The 21,284-nt window shown below is 46.9% G+C and overlaps 1 protein-coding gene across 2 annotated transcripts in view; it reads right to left on the minus strand.

The window, feature by feature from the left end:
* Positions 1-3,779: 3,779 nt before the first annotated feature.
* The window catches only part of RALB (RAS like proto-oncogene B), a 99,575-nt gene continuing 82,070 nt past the window's right edge, over positions 3,780-21,284 (minus strand). For both annotated transcript variants that reach the window (XM_054723519.1, XM_054723518.1), the window contains exons 3-5: positions 13,306-13,514; positions 8,076-8,253; positions 3,780-5,324 (exon numbers count right to left, since the gene is read on the minus strand). In XM_054723519.1, coding sequence (XP_054579494.1) covers positions 5,205-5,324; positions 8,076-8,253; positions 13,306-13,514 — 507 coding nt within the window. In that variant the 3' untranslated portion in view covers positions 3,780-5,204. The remainder of the gene's footprint in view (positions 5,325-8,075; positions 8,254-13,305; positions 13,515-21,284) is intronic.

Below are 21,284 nucleotides of genomic sequence, written 5' to 3' on the forward strand. Positions count from 1 at the left end.
TCCCGGAGACTCCGCCGAGCGCAGGCGGGAGGGGGTGACGGGGAGGGGGGCGGTGAAGGACACGGGGACCATCCCGGAGCGGCCACACTGTGGACAGAGTATCCGCTGCCGCTCCACGGGCGGCACTGAGAGGAACAGCAGCTAAACAGCAGCAGGAGATGCTGAGGACACGCAGCAGAGCCTCCCAGGGCTACGGGGACAGAATCTGGAACCTGGAATCCTATTCCACGCAGACCAGCAGCTAAGGGCAAAGGTGACCACGCTGTGGGCGCTCTAAGAGACTCCGCGAGGGCACCCTGTCGGGAGGGCGCTCCAGCAACGTGAGGAGAGAGGCCAAGACAGGGAGGTGTGAGCCGGGAAATGCGAAGCAGCCCCGTGTCCGGTGAAAACCACCTGAGCCCAGCGGCTGTGCCGACCTAGACAGCAGAGGGTCTGAGCAGCCCGGCAAGCCGCGAGCTCCCAGTAGGAAGTCTCCAGGGCAGGACGAGATCCCAAGCAACAGGGAGAAAAAGTGGCGCCAGGGAATAGAGGGCACAAAATGATGCTCAACAAGAAAACAGCCATCCAACTTCAGAACAACACGAGAAGGGGCGCTGCGGGGGAAACAGTCACAGTGAAGCAGGCTGAGGTGTGCTGACTCAGGCCACTGACGGAGAACCCCCTCGACCGGACACAGGCGGCTCCCCGGGGTGGGGAGGCCAGACCTGTGCAGGGAGAGGGTGCTCGCCACGGGGCTGGCTCGCCACGGACCGCATCATAATCGCATCGTGTCGGCTGGTACTCGGCTTTTAGAATTCATCTACGGACAAAGCAGAAAAGCTTGAATTATGGCAAGAGAATGGAATATCCATGTCATCTACCTTGATAAGGCAAAAGTCAAAGTGTGACAGAGAAGGAAGAGCTGACCAAAGCGGGGAGGTGAGATCAAGAGGTGAGGGCAGGCGCCACATCCTCCCGTCAGCGTGGGGAGCCGCGGGATGCTGCCAACAGGCGATCGAGTGAGAAACAGAAGTTTAAATATAGTTTCAAAAAGTATTAATAGTCACCACGAGAGGAATTAAACACAGCGCTATCACTGTCAAAAATGGGATGGGAGCGAGGGGAGCAGTGAGCTAAACCCTCACCCACCACAGCAAGTCACCCCGGAATGTCTGCGACTGAGAACCAAGAAACCTTGGCGGCAGACGCAGACGTAGAGCCAGGGAGCCCCCACCCAACACCTGGGAACAGCCATGGGTCAACAGGACTCTCAGGAACCGGCTGCGGAGGTGAGAGCAAGACTAAAGGGCTCCCTCCACGAGCCCTCCCAGGCCCTTAGAATTCTAAAGCGCGTGCTCTTACCATTTTGATTAAATAACTTGATGAGTTTTTAAAATAGAAATATCAAAGTCAAGTTCACTACCATTAACACTAACCGCATATACTAGTCCCTGTCCACTGTCAATGTTCATCTGCTACTAAGCTTCTATGGTATTTCCTTACCATGTAATTTCTAGACCAAGGAAATGTTATATTTCAGGTGTCATTTAATTTAAATTTATGTATCATAATTCACCTAAGCTAAAGCATACAATTTCCCCACATCTTTAGGTCACTGAAATCAGGATGGATTCACCTAGTTGGCAGGCTCTTCTTTGAGGCACACACGTTAGGATGGTGTCATACAACCGATGGAGTCTTAGATCTGAGGAACAGGTACCTGCAGGTATTATATACCTGGGGTCTTCCCCGCATCACCTTCTGAAATCATGGACTGTGGCACCTCCTATCACTCTGCCCTTCCCGACTGCACTCCAGCACAGGCTGGGCTCTGAGCTTTCTTCTCCTGAACCCAGGGCCTCCGGCCTGGAGAGCTAGCTCCCCGCACCCACGGCCCCCCGGTCCCCGGTCCACGCTGGCCCCTCAGGTCATGAAGTTTCAGCTTGAATGTCATCTCCTTGGAGAAGTTTGCTGACCACCAAACTGAACGCAGCTCTACTGCCCAGAAGCAGTTGCTATCAGATTACCCGGTTTCATTGTCATCAAAGCACCGACCCTGACATTTTCATTTATCTGTCTCTGTCCTCACTAAAGCATCAGTTCCAGGAGAGCAGAGATCTTGCTTAACATATACCAATCATGGAATAATTTCCACAGCATGAAACATTTCATACCATCTTTTATTTCTTGTGCTTACTAAAATACCCTATCCAGCTCCTAGCACAGAGCCTGACAAAGCAGGTGCTCACCCATTTCCAGGATGAATGCTTTAGAAAATAATGCTAGGTATGGACACAACAGCGAACCATTTAGCGAGTAACTATGTTTCAAATTTGTAAATAACACTGCCTCATTTTTCTATGAAAAAGAATCTCATATGTACAAATTATTTTGTTAGAAAGATCCATTTCTGATTGCTATTCAGTGAAATATAACTTTAGGCATACACTAATAACATATACCAATCATGGAATAATTTCCACAGCATGAAACATTTCATACCATCTTTTATTTCTTGTGCTTACTAAAATCTACCTACTCATGATGGGAAATGATATCCAACAGGTGGCACTGAGAAGGCTAAAAGGCTAATTCCAATGTGACCCTGATGTCTGGGGGAGTGGGGGGCGGGGGAGGGCTAGCAATCTGAATCTGTGCCAGTAACCTAATGTACATCCTTGATGACCTATAATTAAGTCACTGCCCCTTTCTCCACAAACTGGTCTTGCAAGACCTGTTACCTAAATGCTCACATTTTACAAAGGCCATAAACCATTGAACTTTACAAAGACTTAAAATCCTCAGAAAGTAAAGATATTAAATCTTTACTGACAGGAGCTCTGGAGAGAAAGCCCAGCCCGCAGAGGGAACTCATCACAGGCTCCCAGCCACGCCTCCCGGAGCTGCAGGGCCAGAGCCTTCCCGGAGACTCCGCGGAGTGCAGGCGGGGGTGAAGGACCACACGGGGACCATCCTGGAGCAGCCGACACTGTGGACAGAGTATCCTCTGCCGCTCGTCTCCTGAACCCCAGGGCCTCCGGCCAGTGGCACGCCAGCCTGGAGAGCTCCCCGCACCCACGGCCCCCCGGTCCCCGGTCCATGCTGGCCCCTCAGGTCATGAAGTCTCAGCTTGAATGTCACCTCCTTGGAGAAGCTTGCTGACCACCAAACTGAACGCAGCTCTACTGCCCAGAAGCAGTTGCTATCGGATTACCCAGTTAACCCACAACCCCCGGGGGTATCAGTGCTGGCGCCAGGCCAGGCCCTTAGATATGGTCTCAAGACCCCCATCCCAACCCATGGGGCTTTTTGCAAAGCCCACGAAAGGTCTGGAAGTCCCCATCCATATTTGGGGGACAAAGAAACCAAAAAGGGATAAAAGAGGGGCTTCCACCATATTGGTTTGCTCAGACTTGGAGAGGCAAACTGCTCTGAGTCCGCCGGCGTAATAAAGCTGTGAAACTCCCTTTCTCTAAGCGTTGGTTTTTCTCCGGTCTTCTTTAACAGCACTGGGTTGAAAAGAACTAGGTTGTTTCAAGAGTGTGATTACCTTCTATTTTTTTAATTTTAAGAAGAAAGAGTAGTCATCTCTCCCAAAGGAACAATTGTTAAAATATACTGTTTGTATTTACAATTTTATTTCCCACAGTGCAGTTCAAAGAATGAATTGAAATAAAGTTTGTCTGAAGTTGCAGAAAATCACACAAGAATAATGAATAACTTACTGTCAATTTCTTTAATACCTGCATTTCACATGTATGACAAAAGGGTAAAATAATAAGGCTGAAATCCTGAAAATGTGTATTTGTCTGCTTTTTTTATTCAAAAGTCCATGATTCTTTGGGAAGTATACAAGATTTTTTTCCAGTCAAACCATAATTTCCACAAATTCCATATAACCATGAGTTTGAAAGGTTCCTGCTCCCCCACCCCAATTCACATTTGGCACCTGTGTGTGAAATGTCACTTCTGAAAAATGGGGGAAATGTGAGTACTGGGCTTTTATCACAGTACTCCTTTCCTGATGAAAAATTTTCTGATTGCTGAACGTAGAATATTGATTCAAGAAAGATTAACAATATCTCACCAATAAAAAATTCTTCTAACTAAGTATATAGCTGTCTCAGAAAAAAAAGTTAGAAACAGCAGCCAGTTCTCAGAGGTAAAAGAGCAATGGCTTATCCTTCCCAACTAATTACAATTTTAAATTCAGAATTACTCGGCAGCGCCAGGAGAGGCGGCAGGAGCCTGGCGCAGGCTGGCTTCCTGAGCTGGAAGGCAGTGCCGCTCTGGCATCCCCCGGACTCCGTGCCCGGCGAAGGTCTCCTGTGTGCAGAGGAGCGGCCGGAAGACAGAATGTGTTGATGGCCAGTGGAGACAAGGAGCCTAACCACTGGACTGGCAATTACAAGAGGATTTAGCCAAAGAATGTTTTAAAATCTCATGAGAAAAGTGCATGATGTATAAAGTATCCCAGTCTTGGCTCTTCACTCAGTCCATTAAAAAGAAGCTCCTACCAAACCCAGGATGCCACAGGAAGGAACAGCCAGCACAGACGCCCACTGGCCAGTACTCAAATGCGAAGAATACAGCTTCCATTTCTCTCATGAGAGAGGAGTTATGAGCTCCGTATTGACCCCTGCGGGCGAACTCAAGTTTATTTTTTAGCTATACTTCAAATCCACTGGGCATTGCCAAGAAACATATCCCCCCAAAATCTGGGTTTTTCAGCATCATTAGAGTTTCCTGGATTTTTCCGAGTAGTACTGTTAAGCCGAGAAGGGCTGGGGGAGTCTTATCCCACCCCTTCTCCCGAAACCTAATAAAATAAGACATTTTTATTTCAAAACAAAAGGTGCTAATGTTATGAAATTGGGGGGGGGGGGGAGATAAGACACTATGACAGTCCTCTTCCATTTTAATTAACATTGGACTATTTCCTACCTCTCGCACTACATACTTAGTTAAACTTCAGGGAGGGAGAGAGGGAGGAGGGAGGGAGGAGGGAACTGCAAAGCCTCCTGACCACATGGCCAGTCCACGCAAGGTCAAGGGCTTCTTTCTTCTGCCAGCCGCTGATTCACCAATATTTTCCCCATTGAAGAAGTCTGCGTGAAGAGGTTGGGGTGAGCAGGAAGCACACAAGTAGACTACAGTCTTCCCTCAACGACAGCCCTATGTCCTTAGTGGCAACTGACTCCGTCCGCCATCATGGCAACATCTCTTCACAGCAAGCAACATCTCTCCTTAAAACTTTTCTTGTTCTTGCTGCTTTTCTTGCCATTCTTGTCCTTGTTTTCTGACATCTTCTTTGCTCTGATTTCTCTCATTAGATCAAAGAACACCTGGGGTGAGGAGGAAAGGGTGAAAAGAACAGGAAGGAAAAGCCATTTAATGATTTTAGGAAGCAATTAGACCAAGCATAAAATCATACTCATTCTTATAAACTATATGCCATCAAAAACAAACCATCTAGAGCAAATAAGAATAAAAACATTAAAAACATATTCTGACTGCCCTGGCTGTTTTTCTCAGTGGTCAGAGCATCGGCCCAAGCATCGAAGATGTCTCGGGTTCGATTCCCAGTCAAGGCATGGACCTGGGCTGAAGGTTTAATCCCTGGCCCCGGGCCAGATGCATGCAGGAGGCAACCAATCAATGTGCCATCTCTCTCTCTCTCTCTCTCTCTCTCTCTCTCTCTCTCTCTCTCCCTCCCTCCACCCCTCCCTCCTTCCCTTCCACTCTCAGGATGATGAGGGATAAAACAGCATGAAACAGACCTACTACAGGTGGTGACGTCACAGATCCTGAGAGTGACAGGAGGCATCACACTCGCTAGCATGGCCAACCACCAGGAAAGGAAATGACGTCAGTGGCTGTTCCTGTTTAACCCTCACAAGGACCATAAGGAGGTGGGGATGTCATCACACATGACAGTCCCCACAGCAGGCCGGGCACATAGTTGGGGGTGGGGTCACAAACCAACAGAAGCTCCTGCATGTGAAAGTGGGGGACGGGAGGGAGACGTGCTGGCAGGCCACCCTCCCCATGCACACCCGCCCCGGCCCTAATTGTGAGGAACAACCCCTCCGCTGTTCCTTGCAATGTCAGCTGAAAGGGACTTTATCAAGAACAGACGAATCTCGTTCTTTGAATGTCAGTATGTTGTTTAGATACAGATTATCATTTGTCACAATAGTTTGGGTTTTGCCCTCTGCTACCAGCAATTGTGCCAAAGTACTGACTATACCCAAGCAGACAAAATATGCCCCAAAAAGAAACATCTGCCATCTTTCCTAGAGAAGGACGAGACCCAGTGGGGGCAGCGTGCAGGCTTGTCTTTGGCCGTTCAGACCACAGCTGCCTTCTCTGCCCAGCCCAGCGCCGCAGCAGGAAGTGAGCTGAGGCGTTCTGAGGGGGCCTGAGCCTTTCCACCAGCTCAGGCACAGAAGAGGACTCCCCCAAACTGGAGCAGGCTGGAGTCAGCACCCCACCCACACAGCACAGTGAAGCGCTTCAAACGTTACTGGTTTTCCTTTTTGTTCTAACAAATGGCGGAGGAGGGAAATGGAGGGTGTCCAACTTAAAAATGACAAAATAGTTCCTGGGCTGATCTTCCCAACAACCTCCCTTCCTGTAAATTGTTTCCCGAGGAACACAATGCCGCAGTCAGAAGCTCCTGCTGCTTCTTGTTTGGCAGGTCAAGCAGGTCCCGTGGAGGAAGGAGCAATGACAAGCTGCTGGGCGACAGCCCTCCCCTCCCCGCATCCCATCCAAAAACTGCATGGCAACAGAGTCCCTGAGGGGATAAATCGTCCTGGTTCCTTAAAACTAAAGTTTATGTCTGGACTTCCTGTATGGTTTCTAAGCTAGGAAACAATTGGATAGGAAGAAAGTGATTTGGCACAGCAGAGTCAGCTAAGAGTTGGGACAATAATAAAAGGAAAGTGGCAGACAGGTGAGCCCACCTCACTGCACAGACTACACCCGAAGAGCTCTGTGGCACCAATGGCTCCCTCTTCAGGAGAGAAGTCCAGGAGAATTTATCTCCAGAAGAAAGAGAAACAGAGGAAGCCGTATGGGGGGGTTGAGGGGGGAGGTTGCGGGGGGTTGGATGCTGATGCAGCGCAAGGCTGAGCAGACACGCCCACTGTGGCTGCGGAGGGCACTGGGCTGAGGCTTCACAGGCCTGAACCAGGAGCAGAACCAGGAGAGGGCAGAGGTGAGGGCACAGGGAGCACATCTGTAGCTGTCTCCTTTAGCTCTGTAACAACCATGTTGAACGTGTATTTTTTAAAGGCCTATCGATAGCAATCACTGGTAGGTGGATTTTCAAATTGTCACCGTTCATCAAGACCAAGATCATCCTTTCATTGGTTCCAGAGGTTTGAAAAGGAAAGTATGCTGATGGGAAGGAAGAGAAAAGAAATCCCTGGGGGGCTGACTCCTGAGGGCAAGCACTATTCAGAGGCTCAGTTCTAAGACAGAAGGCCTTGGCTCTGCCTGCGATGGCAAGATGAAAGGATACTAGTAAATCTAATCAATAACTCCATGAGTGCAAAATCACCTCGGGCCGAGTTTCTCGGGGGAACGCCCCAAGCTGTGCCTGGAGACCAGGCCCTGGGCTGGGAGAGCATGGGGAAGCTACAGAGAAGTCCTCACGGAACGCCGGGGTTATGTTCATGACTCAAAGCTGAAGAAACCATTTCACCACAGATTAATTAATACAAACAAGAGCTACGTTCCCACGGCATCTCAGCCGCTGTAAGGGAAGGACACTGAAGGAAACAAAAGGAAATGACTTACCCGAGGACCTGCGGCGCTGGTGCCACCTGCAGCATCTTCACAAACCATGCCCTCTTCTCCCGCCCTTCCCCTTCCGAGGCTGAGCCCTCGCTAAGCCCTCTAACGAGGCTCATGACAAAGTGACAGGACTCTGAGCTGTGTTAAACCCACGGTCAAACCCTCCCAATGCTTCTCATTACAGTAACATCGACCTGGAAAAATCCCCAGTTCCCACAAATGGTTCCCTTAAAACCAAACAGACGAGACATCTGGATTCTGCTGTTTCCAAGAAACTGGCGGAGAGCGCCCACCTTGTCCACGTTGGCCCGCGTCTTGGCCGAGGTCTCCACGTACTGCACGCCCCACGCCTCTGCTTTGCTCCGCGCCTCCTCCACCGGCACCTGCCTCCGCTCCTCCAAGTCCGACTTGTTTCCCACCACAAGCAATGGGATTTTATCTTCTTCAGCCTTCACGCGGAGGATCTGCTCCCTACAGCGTCACATCGGAAATAAAGCCATCCACAATGAGATGCTTTCCGAAGGCAGAAGAAGAAATGGCATTCTTGCGCCCTGTGCCAAAGATGCATTCCCTGGCCCAGCCTGCCATAAACTGGCCCAGGGTTTTCCAAGTCTGGTTCTCACAATGGCCTGGGGTGCTCATTGCAGATGCAGATTTCTGGGCCCCACAGTTGCCCTACAGAAGTAAGTACCTGCGTGGGAGCCTGGGATTCTGCGCTTCAACAGGTTCCCCAATTTATGCTTAGGTAAAAAAAACGAAAAAAACATAGGGACCTCTAGGATAAAAACAAGCTAAAGGAAGTATCTGCATACATAAAATGCTTAATAATTCCCCCGAAAAAAGATGGCATGATTTCTCTGTGAGAATAAAAGCTATGAAATCCAGTGTTTTTCATATTGAGTGTAGCAGTCAATTAGATCATGAAATCAATTTAGTGGGTCACAGCAGTAATTTTCCCCCTTAGAGAAAAAGAATATAAAGAAACACCGGAGGAGCCCCTGGTAGCCCGGTGAGCCTGGTCCTGTGCAACTTCTGCTGTATTACGTCTACATGTGTGTGTGCACCTGCCTTCCCCACCCAACCCCCAGGTCCATTTAGACACAATAAATTACAGGCCACAGAATGGGGACAGCTATGTTAGGCAGAAATTGTATTTAATGGGCATTAGTTTTCCACACAGTGTGGAAAAAAAAAAAAGGAAATACTCCAAGGCCCATGAAAAAGTACTTCAAAAACATCTTCTCAAAAAGAACTGCTACCTATAGCACACTAAATTTTACTTCCACTGAAAATAAACAGCTGTCTAAAGTTACTAATCAAAACCAAATATTTGAAAAAATTAAATATTCCACTTGTACTGTTCTGATCCAGTGGGGACACTTCTACATTCCAACACATCAGGGACCCTTCAAAAACGTACTTCATGGAGATTTGCACTGATTCGTATATGATATAGGATAACATTTCATAATAAAAATATTTGAAAATTTTTTCCATACAGTAGACTGAAGTACCAGATATCAAATTACTTTAAGAAAAATGAAAAAGAAGAAAAGTTAGAGATAGCTTGAAAATGCTATCCCCTACATTTCAACAGGGGTCAAAGAGCCTGCTACATTTAGAAGCTATGTGATCAATATAAACTATGAACAATAGAAACTGATAGCTTTCTGGCTCAGTCTTGCACAGGCAAGTAAATTAGCTCATTAATAAATATATTGATCCAAAAATGGGAGTACCAAGTACTGGTCTCCTGTAACAAAACCCATCTAGTTTATAGAATATATCCAGGGAAAATTTCAAAATAGAGTATATTAACCTTTTATTTTATGTTGGGTCTTCTAATGTGGAAGATAAGTACAGAAATGCTATGCTTTACAACTGCTAACAGGCATAGCGTAAAGGGCATGAGTGTAGCCACAACAGCTCAATCGCCTGAATCCAATGACATAAGGAACGGGAACAGCCCTGGGATTTGTCAGAGTTCAAGTCAGGAGAGCTAGCACCCCTTCCTTTTGCTTTTAGGGAGTCATCTGTGCTTTTCCTTCTAAGGATCCCTCTTCTCTAATCACAACCAAAACCCTTCTCCGAAGATGAGACGAGACTGCTCTAACCCTCTGAGAATAAATGAATGTATAAGTCGGGGGGGGAGGGTAACCCAGGGGAGACAGGACAGGGGTGGCAAGGGTGGCACCATCTATTCTCTGGAGATGACTCCAACTGTCCAACATTTCCTTTCATGGTGAGTCAAAGAGCAATGGGAAATCAAAGGCTTAGGAAAGGGAAGAAAAGAAGGTGGCATGTGCGTCTGTCCTGTTTTACCACGAGGAGACACAAAAACAGGATTCTGTAGCTGCACACACAGTTACGAACCCATGGGCTACATCCACATTCAGAAACCTCAAGGTGTGTCGGAGTCTAAAAAGTAATAGGACGTCTCACACTACAGTTTCAGAGAAGCGAGATGCTCAGCCTGAGGCCTTGCACTCTGAGGCCTCCCTTATTACCTCCCGCTCTCTCGGGTGCCCCGGAGGCCCCCCTGGCTTACGGAGGCTTCCTTCCAAATCTTAGCTTCCTCATTTTCACCTAAATTTCTGACCAAACTTGCTAAAGAATTAAAAGAAATTACCGTGCTTGCTTTTCTTTTTTAGTTTCTCTAGATCTGGTTCTTACAGGAAAGAGTCATCACGACAGATGTTTATGAGGAGGACAGATGAAAAAACTCAGTGTGTACAATGGGAAGGGAATGGGGGAAAGAGAAAGACTCCCTTCCCATTGGAATTCCTTAAGAATTATGACTAGGAGAGAAACCAAGATGGCAGCATAGGTAAACACCTAAACTGCAGCCTCACACAACAATTTCAAAACTACAACTAAAAGACAAAACAGACATCATCCAGAACCACAGGAAAGCTGGCTGACTGGAATTTCTACAACTAGAAGGAAAGAGAAAACCACAGGGAAAATCAGAGGAGCCGTAAAAGCCTGAGGTACGGAGACACAGGCGCATGCGTGCAGAGAGGACGGAGCTGGAGAGGACGGGGCGCTGAGTGCCTGGCTGGTGTTCTCTAGCGGGAAGGAGACAAAAGCTCCGGACTGCGCTGAACCCCAGCTCCGACTGCACTGAACCCCAGTTCCGGGTGAGACCCTGGGAAGCCAGATTCATTGGGGGAGAGACTAGACTGTCTGGCAGTGGGCGAAACTTGAGGGCGCCTTTCTCTCAGAGGTGCTTGCAGCGAGTACTGAGGGACACTGAGACCCAGGAACCTCATAGGGCGGGGCTGACGGGAAGCCAAGGCTGTAGGCTCCACCCTGAAACTCCGCCCCATCCAAGCTGAGCACAGAGGCTTTTGCAATTTTGCAAGTCTAGTTGAATAAGGCTGTCTCCAATCATAGACACAGCTGATCCTCACAGCCAATTGGCCTGGAGGTCAACTCCTCCCACTGATACCAACAACATTCAAGACTTAACTACAACAAAGCTGTATACACAGTCCACAAAGGTACACCAAGAGTGTCCACCTCAGGTAACTGGGGAGGCTGAGCCACTGGCTCATATAGGACACCTAGCACACAAAGCTACCCTACCAACTCAGGGAAGCAGCAAAAATGCAGAGACAAAGAAACAGATCACAAATGAAAGAAATGGAGGAAAACAAATTACTGGAGATAGAGTTCAAAACCATGGTTATAAGGTTTTTCAAGAATTTCCTAGAAAAGGCCGATAAATTTAGCAAGACCCTCGAGGATATGGAAAAGGACCAACTAGAAATTAAACATACACTGACTGAAATAAAAAATATTATACAGACACCCAACAGCAGACTAGAGGAACGCAAGAATCAAGTCAAAGATTTGAAATACAAAGAAGCAAAAACACTCAACTGGAAAAGCAAAAAGAAAAAAGAATCCAAAAATTTGAAGATAGTGTAAGAAGCTTCTGGGACAACTTCAAGTGTACCAACATCAGAATTATGGGGGTGCCAGAAGAAGAGAGAGAGCAAGATACTGAAAACCTATTTGAAGAAATAATGACTGAAAACTTCCCCCACCTGGTGAAAGAAATAGACTTACAAGTCCAGAAAGCGCACAGAACCCCAAACAAAAGGAATCCAAAGAGGACTACACCAAGACACATCATAATTAAAATGCCAAGAGCAAAAGACAAAGAGAGAATATTAAAAGCAGCAAGAGAAAAACAGTTAATTACCTACAAGGGAGCACCCATACGATTGTAACTGATTTCTCAACAGAAACTATGCAGGCCAAACAGGAGTGGCAAGAAATAGTCAAAGTGATGAATAGCAAGAACCTACAACCAAGATTACTCTACCCAGCAAAGCTGACATTCAGAATTGAAGGTCAGCTAAAGAGCTTCACAGACAAGAAAAAGCTAAAGGAGTTCATCAACACCAAACCAGTATTATATGAAATGCTGAAAGGTATCCTTTAAGAAGAGGAAGAAGAAGAAAAAGGTAAAGATAAAAATTATGAACAACAAATACATATCTATCAACAAGTGAATCTAAAAATCAAGTGAATTAAAAATTTGATGAACAGAATAAACTGGTGAATAGAATAAAATCAGGGGCATAGAAAGGGAGTGGACTGACAACTCTCAGGGGTAAAAGGGTGTGGGGGGTGCGGGAAAAGACTGGATAAAAATCGTACACCTATGGATGAGGACAGTGGGGGGGAGGTAAGGGAAGAGGGTGGGATGGGAACCAGATGGAGGGGAGCTATGGGGGGAAAAAGAGGAACAACTGTAATAATCTGAACAATAAAGATTTATTAAATTTTTAAAAAAGAATTATGACTAATGGCTCACTACTTCCTTATAACAAAATAAACACAAGGTATCGTCCCACATTTCAAATGAATGATAGCAGGGAATATTCCGCTCACCAGGGACCACACTGAGAAAAGGCTGGGGATTCAGCACAAGGGGCAGCCGCAGTTCCTGCCCTTAGGAATTCACTGTCTGAAGCACCATTTCATTTCACCGATTCGGGTAAAGATACAGCATCTCCGATGCTGAGTAAACTTGCCCGGGGTCACGAAACTGGTGAGTGGCAGGAACCCAAGCCCAGGTCTGCCTGCTTCTAAAGCCAGTTCTTTCCATTCAACTACGCTAAGTCCTTCCGGCGGCAGCAAACGGTCCCTCTGACTCACATCCTCCACTCTGCTGACCATAAGCCTCAAAACAGAGCAAACTTATTACTTTTCTAGCAACATTATAAAAAAGATATTTAACTCTTATCAAGCACTGTCTCTCAGCAAACGGCAGGTTCTTGAATGTATGGAGTGGCTTTGTCCCTCTCAGGGACAACAGTCTGAAGATAATTGATATTTAGAAATTATTATAAAACAGAGAAGTCCAAAGAGATTATAACCAACAGTGGACACTAATGTGCCAAGATTCAGAGTGCCAGGGAATTCTTTAGAGAGATTCTTCCTAATTACAAGCTCAGCGCCCCCACTGCCCCTTCTATGCCCAGGACAAGGGAAGGAAGGCACACGGACCTGAACTCGGCCGTGGCTGTGAAGGACTCGTGCTCGGTGATGGAGAACACGAGCAGAAAGCCCTCTCCGCTCCGGAAGTAGTTGTCGCGGATGGCTGCGTAGTCCTCCTGCCCCGCGGTGTCCAGAATGTCGATCTGCACTTCTTCTCCATCGAGAACCACTTTCTTCCTGTAACTGTCCGCTTTGGTAGGTTCGTAGTCTTCTACAAACTGAGGAGATAAACATCAGCAGCAGCCATTAACAAAGGTTGTAGGGAAATAAAATCTGCCAAAAAATAAATGTCAACATACGAGTGCTTTACCTATAAGCAACGCGTATTACTGGGTGGCTATAATGATTACACTATGTGTAAGACACTATAAACTAAAAATAACTTCCTATACAACACTTCTGTTCTTTATTGTTCAGTTCTACCATTTTTTACTTTGTTTTTAAACAGCAAGAGCAGAAATTCCCATCTTACACGTGAGGGAACCAAGCACAGAGCAGAACACTGGGCAGTATTGCTGTCAGTATTAACTTATAATACAAACACTGGCAACGTGAGAACAGCCCAGCTGGTGTGGCTCAGTGTTTGAGCGTCCACCCAGGAAACAAGAAGTCACTGGTTTGATTCGCAGTCAGGGCACATGCCCGGGTTGCGTGCTCGATCTCGTCCTCTCTCTAAAAATCAATAAAAACACTTTTTTAAAAAAGGGTGAGAAACAGGAGCTCCTATTTATAATCAACAGAAGTAAAAACTCATCTGAAAAGTAATCTGACAAGAAGTATCAAGAGACTTAAGTAGCTACACGACTTGACAAACTCCAAATGCGTCCACGATTAAATGTAAAAATAAGGCCGAGTACTAGAAGAAACATGGGCGAAATCCGTTTATTACCTTTAAGTAGGAAAAGCTGTTTTTATAACTATGACTCAAAATCCAGAAGCCAGGTAAAAAAAAATTTTGATAAATTGGACTATGTAAAATCTGTTTGTCATAACACACTATAAACAAAGACAAATGACAAACAAGGAAAAAATATTTGAAGCCATATTACAAGGAGCTATATATACAAACAGTCCGCACAAAAAGATCAACAATCCAATGGGGAAAAGTGGCAAAGGAAATAAACAATTCACAGAAAAGTACATGCATGTGATGTTAAACCTGCAAAAAGATGTTCTTCCTCACTAGTAAAGAAAACAAAAATTGTATCTACAATGAAATACCATTTTCACCTCCAACCAGCACCCCAAACTTGCCTGAGTCTGACAACACACCCTGGGGAGGAGGCGCCACGGGGAGGAGGGGTCTGGGGAGGAGGGGTCTGGGGAAGAGGGGCTCCAGGGAGGAGGGGCCCCGGGGAGGAGGGGCCCCGGGGAGGAGGGGCCCCGGGGAGGAGGGGTCTGGGGAGGAGGGGCTCCAGGGAGGAGGGGCCCCAGGGAGGAGGGGCCCCAGGGAGGAGGGGCCCCAGGGAGGAGGGACCCCGGGGAGGAGGGGCCCCGGAGAGGAGGGGCCCGGGAGGCGGGGCCCCGGGACACTGCCAATGGAAGCGGGACGGTCCAGTCCTGAAGGGGGTGAGCACAGCGGTATCTGACCGAGCTAGAGAAGCACTCATCCTCGGTCCTACCAACCTGCTCCTAGGAACCTCACCTACAGAAACACCTGCACAGGAACACACAGGGCTACTCACTGTGGCACTGCGTGTAATAGTAAAAGGTTAAAAACCACCCAAATGCCCAGCAATGGGAACCCACAGAATGGAATACTATGCAGCTATAAAAACCGAGGACGACAACTATGCACCGATATATAGTTATCCAGAATATAACAGTGTACCTTCGCATAAGAAAAATAGGGACAATAAAATATAAGACGTATATAATATACATATATATTAGTGTGTGTGTATGTGTGTGTGTGTGTGTGTATACACTAGAGGCCCAATGCACGAAATTCATGCATTGGGGGGGGGGTGTCCCTCAGCCCAGCCTGCACCCTCTCCAATCTGGGACCCCTTGAGGGATGTCTGACTGCCCGTTTAAGCCTGATCCCTAAACAGGCAGTTGGACATTCCTCTCACAATCTAAGACTGCTGGCTCCCAACTGCTCGCCTTCTTAATTGCCCCTAACCACTTCTGTCTGCCAGCCTGATCACCCCCTAACCACTCCCCTGCCAGCCTGATTGATGCCTAAATGCTCCCCTGCCAGCCTGTTTGCCCCTAACTGCCCTCCCCTGCAGGCCTGGTCACCCCTAACTGCCCTCCCTTGCAGGCTTGATCACCCACATTGCCCTCCCTTGCAGGCCCGGTCCCTCCCAACTGCCTCCCCTGCTGGCCTGATCACCCACAACTGCCCTCCCTTGCAGGCCTGGTCCCTCCCCTGCTAGCCATCTTGTGGTGGCCATCTTGTGTCCACATGGGGACAGCCATCTTTGACCACATGGGGGCAGCCATCTTGTGTGTTGGAGTGATGGTCAATCTGCATATTACTCTTTTATTAGATAGGATAGAGGCCTGGTGCATGAGTGGGGCCAGCTGGTTTGCCCTGAAGGATGTCCCGGATTAGGGTGGGGATTCCCTTGGGGTGTGGGGTGGCCTGGGCGAGGGGCCAGTGGTGGTTTGCAGGCCAGCCACGCCCCCCAACAACCCAAGCAGAGGCCCTGGTATCTGGGATTTATTTATCTTCTACAATTGAAACTTTGTAGCCTGGAGCGGAGCCAAGCCTCCTGTTCGCTCTGTGGCGGCAGCCATTTCTCTTGGGATTTATTTATCTTCTATAATTGAAACTTTGTGGCCTTAAGCAGAGGCCAAGGCAGGCCAGGGCAGGCAGAAAGCTTGGCTTCCTCCATTGCGGGGGAAACCCTAGCCTCCTGCTCTCTCCAGCTCCATGGCTGCCGCCATTTATGTTGGGATTTATTTATCTTCTATAAATGAAACTTTGTAGCCTTGAGTGAAGGCCTGGGCCCGCCAGGGTGTGTGGAAAGCTTGGCTTCCTCCATCGCCAGGGAAACCCAAGCCTCCCTCCTACTTGCTCCGTGGCCACAGCCATCTTGGTTGGGGTTAATTTGCATACTCCTGATTGGCTTGTGGAGGTGGCTTGTGGGCATGGCTTGTGTGTGTGGCGGAGTGATGCTTAATTTGCATATTACTCTTTTATTAGATAGGATATATATTACTGTGTATGTACGTGCCAAACAAAACAAATTTTAAAGCTGTTAAATAGAAAAACTGAAGCTAAATGAACCTAAATGATTATTACATGGGTAATGTAGGCACAAAGAGAAAGAATTCAAGAGACTTTAGAATAGAATATTTTATTAGAATGCATCCCACTAAGAGACTAAGGACAAAAAGTGTCAAAGGAATGGTAAAGAAACTTCCCTCAGTGCTTGTAATACTTAGTAATAATGATATTAATATTTTAAAGCTATTTTCTTTATATTGTATTGCACATTGAATAAGTTAACAAATGATGCTAGAATTCAAGCTATTCAGAAAAAAAGTAAATTAACGACAGCAATGTACTATTAAAATTGAACTGGAGTTGGTATTGTGGATATTCACATGCAAAATAATGAATTTGGACCCCCTATCACATACAAAAATTAACTCAAAATGGACCAAAGAGCTGATGTAAAAGTTAAAACTATAAACTCTTAGAAGAAAACTTAGGTGTAAATCTTTATGACCAATGCATTCTTAGACATGAATGCAAAAGCATATGCATCCAAAGAAAAAATAAACTGTACTTCATCAAAATTTAACAGTTTCATGCTTTCAATATTGCCATAAAGGAAATGAAAAGACAACCAACAGATGGAAGAAAATATTTGTAAATCAGACTCTATAAAGAATTCTTAAAACTCAACAATGAAAAGACAAATAACCCAATCTAAAAACTGTCAAAGGACCTGAATAGACATTTCTCCCATGAAGATATACAAATGGCCAAGAAGCACATGAAAAAGTCCTCAACATCATTAATCACTGGGGAAATGTAAATTAAAACCACAATGAGATACCATTCACAACTACTAGGATGCTATAATAAAAAAGGTGGACAATAACAAGTGTTGGTGAGGATGTGGAGAACTGGAACGCTCATCCACTGCTAGTGGGAATAATAAAAAGGTGCAGCTGCTGTGGAAAACAGCTTTGCAAGGTCCCAAAAAGTTATACATACAGTTACCACATGACCCAGGCAATTTCATGTCCAGATATGTACACAAGAGAATTTAAAACACATGAGTACACAAAGACTTTTGCATAAGCACACATAGCAATATTACCATAATAGCCAAAAAGTAGACACAATACAAATAGATAAAAGGATAAACAAAACATGGCATATCCAGATACTAGTCAGTCTTAAAAAGGAATGAAGAAGAATGAAGTTATTCATGCTACAACATTGATATACCTTGACAAACTATGGTAAGTAAAAGCCAAACACAAACGGTCACATATTATATGAGTGTATTTATATGAAATGTCCAGATAGACAATTCTGTGGAAACAGAAAGTAGATTAGTGGTGGCTGAGACTGTGTGAAGGGAAATGGAGAGTGACTGATAATGGGTATGCAGTTGTTGGGGGGTGATGTTCTGGAATTAGATAGTGGTGAGGTTGTACAAATTTGTGAATATACTAAAAAAAAAACATGGAATTGTACACTTTTAAAAGGGTAAATTTTATGGTATATGAATTATCTCATTTTTTTAAAACAAGAAATACTACTACAACATGGATGAACTTTCAAAACACTGTGCTACGTGAAAGAAGCCAGATATAAAGGTCACATATTGTATGATTCCATTCCTGTAAAACATCCAGAATAGGCAAATCCATAAAACCAGAGAGCAGCTGTCAGGGGCAGGGTGGCAGGGGAGCAGTAATGAGAAATTACTGCTGTATGTAGGGGTTGGGGCAGAACGAGTGATGAAATACATACAGTGGTGATGCTCACACCTGTGTGAATACACTAAAAATCACTGAACTGTGAGTTTCATGGTACGTGAATTATATCTTAATAAAACTCTAACTTAAACTGTTAAAGATTTAAAAATTGAATTGAAAATACCAACACGAACTTAAGGGACCTCTGAAGAAAACTCTTGAAAAGAGCCTTGCATTGCCAATTAGAAGCTACCAGCTCAGGATGTGAGGGCAATCTGGCTGCGAAATCTGTCACCCCATTGATCGCCAGGGTTGATTCGGCTGATCTGGCTGGCTAGGCGGGTGTCCCCCTCCTCCCTCACCGATCCATGTGCATCCCTCCACAGAGACAAACACCCGGCCAGCCCCTGCCCCCACAGTGCGATCTCTGATGCCTCAGAGCATCTCAAGTGCATATGTCTGAGCTTTCAAGGTTAACAACTACCAGAGCTGCACGGACTCCTCTGACAAGAGGAGTCAGAATGTCCCGATATGACTGCATACCTTTGTGCTAGGGCAGTGGTCAGCAAACTCACTAGTCAACAGAGCGGCAAACCGCGGCATGTGGCTCGTGAGCCGCAGTTTGCCAACCACTGTACTAGGGGAAAGGTGCTCATTATTAGAACACTAGTGGCCCGGTGCACGAAATTCGTGGACAGAGGAGGGGGGGACGGTTCCCTCAGCCCAGCCAGCACCCTCTCCAATTGGAGACCCCTTGGGGAATGTCCAACTGCCGGTTTAGGCCAAATCGCAGTCAGACATCCCTCTCGCAATCTCGGACCCCTGGCTCCTAACCACTCACCTGCCTGCCTGCCTGATTGCCCCTAACTGCCTCTGCCTGCCTGCCTGATTACCCCTAAGCCCTCTGCCTGATCGCCCCTATCTGCCTCTGCCTTGGCCCCCACTACCATGGCTTTGTCCGGAAGGAAGTCGGACGTCCAAAAGATGGCCAGTCAGCCCAGTCTAATTAGCATATTACCCTTTTTTTAGTATAGATAGATTATATAGGATAGGATTGCTTAAATGGGGGGGAGGAGCCTTTCTCAGCAGGAGGAGATGCTCTTGGCAGACAAAAATATATAATCCCTATATCTGGACTGATAGCCAGCCATATGCACTATACTGCCAAACCAGTCATTAAAAAATTGAACCGTTTTCTTACACCTTACACCAAACAGCTGTTGCCCTTAAAACCCCCCTCAGCCCCCACCTTAGGTTCTGCCTTCGTAGTTCACCCAAATTTGGTTCTGATTGGTCGGTTTCTATGCCAGTCAGCGTCAAAAGCTCTGCCTCCTAGGCAGCCATTGGCTCCTCGCAGTTCACCCAGATTTGGTTCTGATTGGTCGGTTCTATGCCAGTCAGCGTCTCCAGGCCTATCTCCAGGCCTGATCAGAGAGGCGGGGCTGATCAGCAGCCCCCATGGCTGCTGGCCAGGCCCAGAGAGAAAGAGAGGCGCGGCTGCAGGTGAGGCCCGGAGAGAAAGAGAGAGGCAAGGGCTGATCAACAGCTGCCATGGAGGCTGTGGATCAGACCCTGCTTCTCTCTCCAGGCCTGATCCACAGCCCCCTCAGCAGTCAGTGCTGGGTTGCTGCGCCCTCAGCGGCGGCAGTCAGTGCTGGGTTGCTGTGGCGCCTCAGCACTGACTGCAGGACTGATTTCCAGTGTTTGGTAGTTTGGACGTTACGGACCCTGGCTCTTTATATATATACTAGTAGCCCACTTGCAGGAAAATCCTGCAAGCGGCTGTTGCGGCCGAGTGCGCTGCCGCCGCCTTTGCAGCCACTGCGCCTGCACCCGCTCGCCACTGCCGCCCGCCCCACTCTGCCCCGTTCCACCCCGCTCCACCCCGCCCAGGCTTTCCCTCTGGCAGCCACCTTGCTTTCCACTTTTCCTCCCTCTTCCTTCTAAGTTGTCTTCAGTCTTCACTCCTCCCTCTCTCAGCGTATGCAAATTAACCGCCATATTTGTTGGGTAATTTGCATACTCGCCCTGATTGGCTGGTGGGTGTGGCTTTGGCTGATGGGCGTGGCTTGGACGTAGCGAAGGTGCGGTCAATTTGCATATTACTATTTTATTAGGTAGGATAGATTAGATCACAACCTTGACACGTTTTTCCACAGAATTAGGAAATCTCCAAAGTCATGTATCTGTTAAGATGAATCATACCACTGGCCTTGCAGGGTTGTGTGCGATTCAGTCCCAGACACCCAAGAAACGCAAGTCCAAGACAAACTTGACGCACACCCCTGTGCTGGGCCGGCTTTTCTAGCCACTCAAAGTCTGAAGTCTCCCCATCATCAACCTCACCTCACTGGAAACGGCAAATAGCTTCAAAAGTCTTCAAATATTTTAGGTCAAGGATAAAATGATTAAAATCTCCCTCTAATTTTCTCAAATTCAAAAGTAAAGAACTGTGGGACTGTGGCTCCTTCCATAATCCAATTTCCATGGCAATTCCACCATATACACAGGAATTTCTTCTGAACCACGGGGAAAGCATTGGACCAGGAACAGAGTGTGAACGGCCCATGTCACTTTAGACCACTGGCCTCCCCAAGTACAGACACAATTTCCTTTCCTCTGACACCAGGTTAACTAGCTGACCTTTCAGGCAGGAGCTGCCACACCGGCCACACGTCAGAACTGCCAGTGGGCTTTGTAACAAGAAAGATTCCTGGTTCCCAACTCAAGAAATGCTATTCAGAAGATATTTTTTAGAAGATCCTCCATGAGATTCTATGATCAGCTCGATCTGGGAATCACTGCTGAGGTCTCTTCAAGATCCAAAATTGTGATTCTGGAACTACACTGTCCATATGGCAGCCGCCAGGCAGGTCTGCAGTGCCCAGGAGCCTGGGTACTGGACATATAGGCACAGAACACTCCGTCACTGAGAAGGTTCTGCTAGACAACGCTGATGGAGCCATCGGCGAAAGACTTCCCCAAGCACACATCACTCCACTCTGTTCTTCCCTTGCTCTGATTTCATTTTACCGACTCTTCAATTACCGCTGCCTTCCAGTCCTCAAATATGTTAGTCTGTGAGAAAAATAGCCCAA

The sequence above is a fragment of the Eptesicus fuscus genome, chromosome 11 (genome assembly GCF_027574615.1).
Source record: "Eptesicus fuscus isolate TK198812 chromosome 11, DD_ASM_mEF_20220401, whole genome shotgun sequence".
NCBI classification, from domain to species: Eukaryota; Metazoa; Chordata; class Mammalia; order Chiroptera; family Vespertilionidae; genus Eptesicus; species Eptesicus fuscus.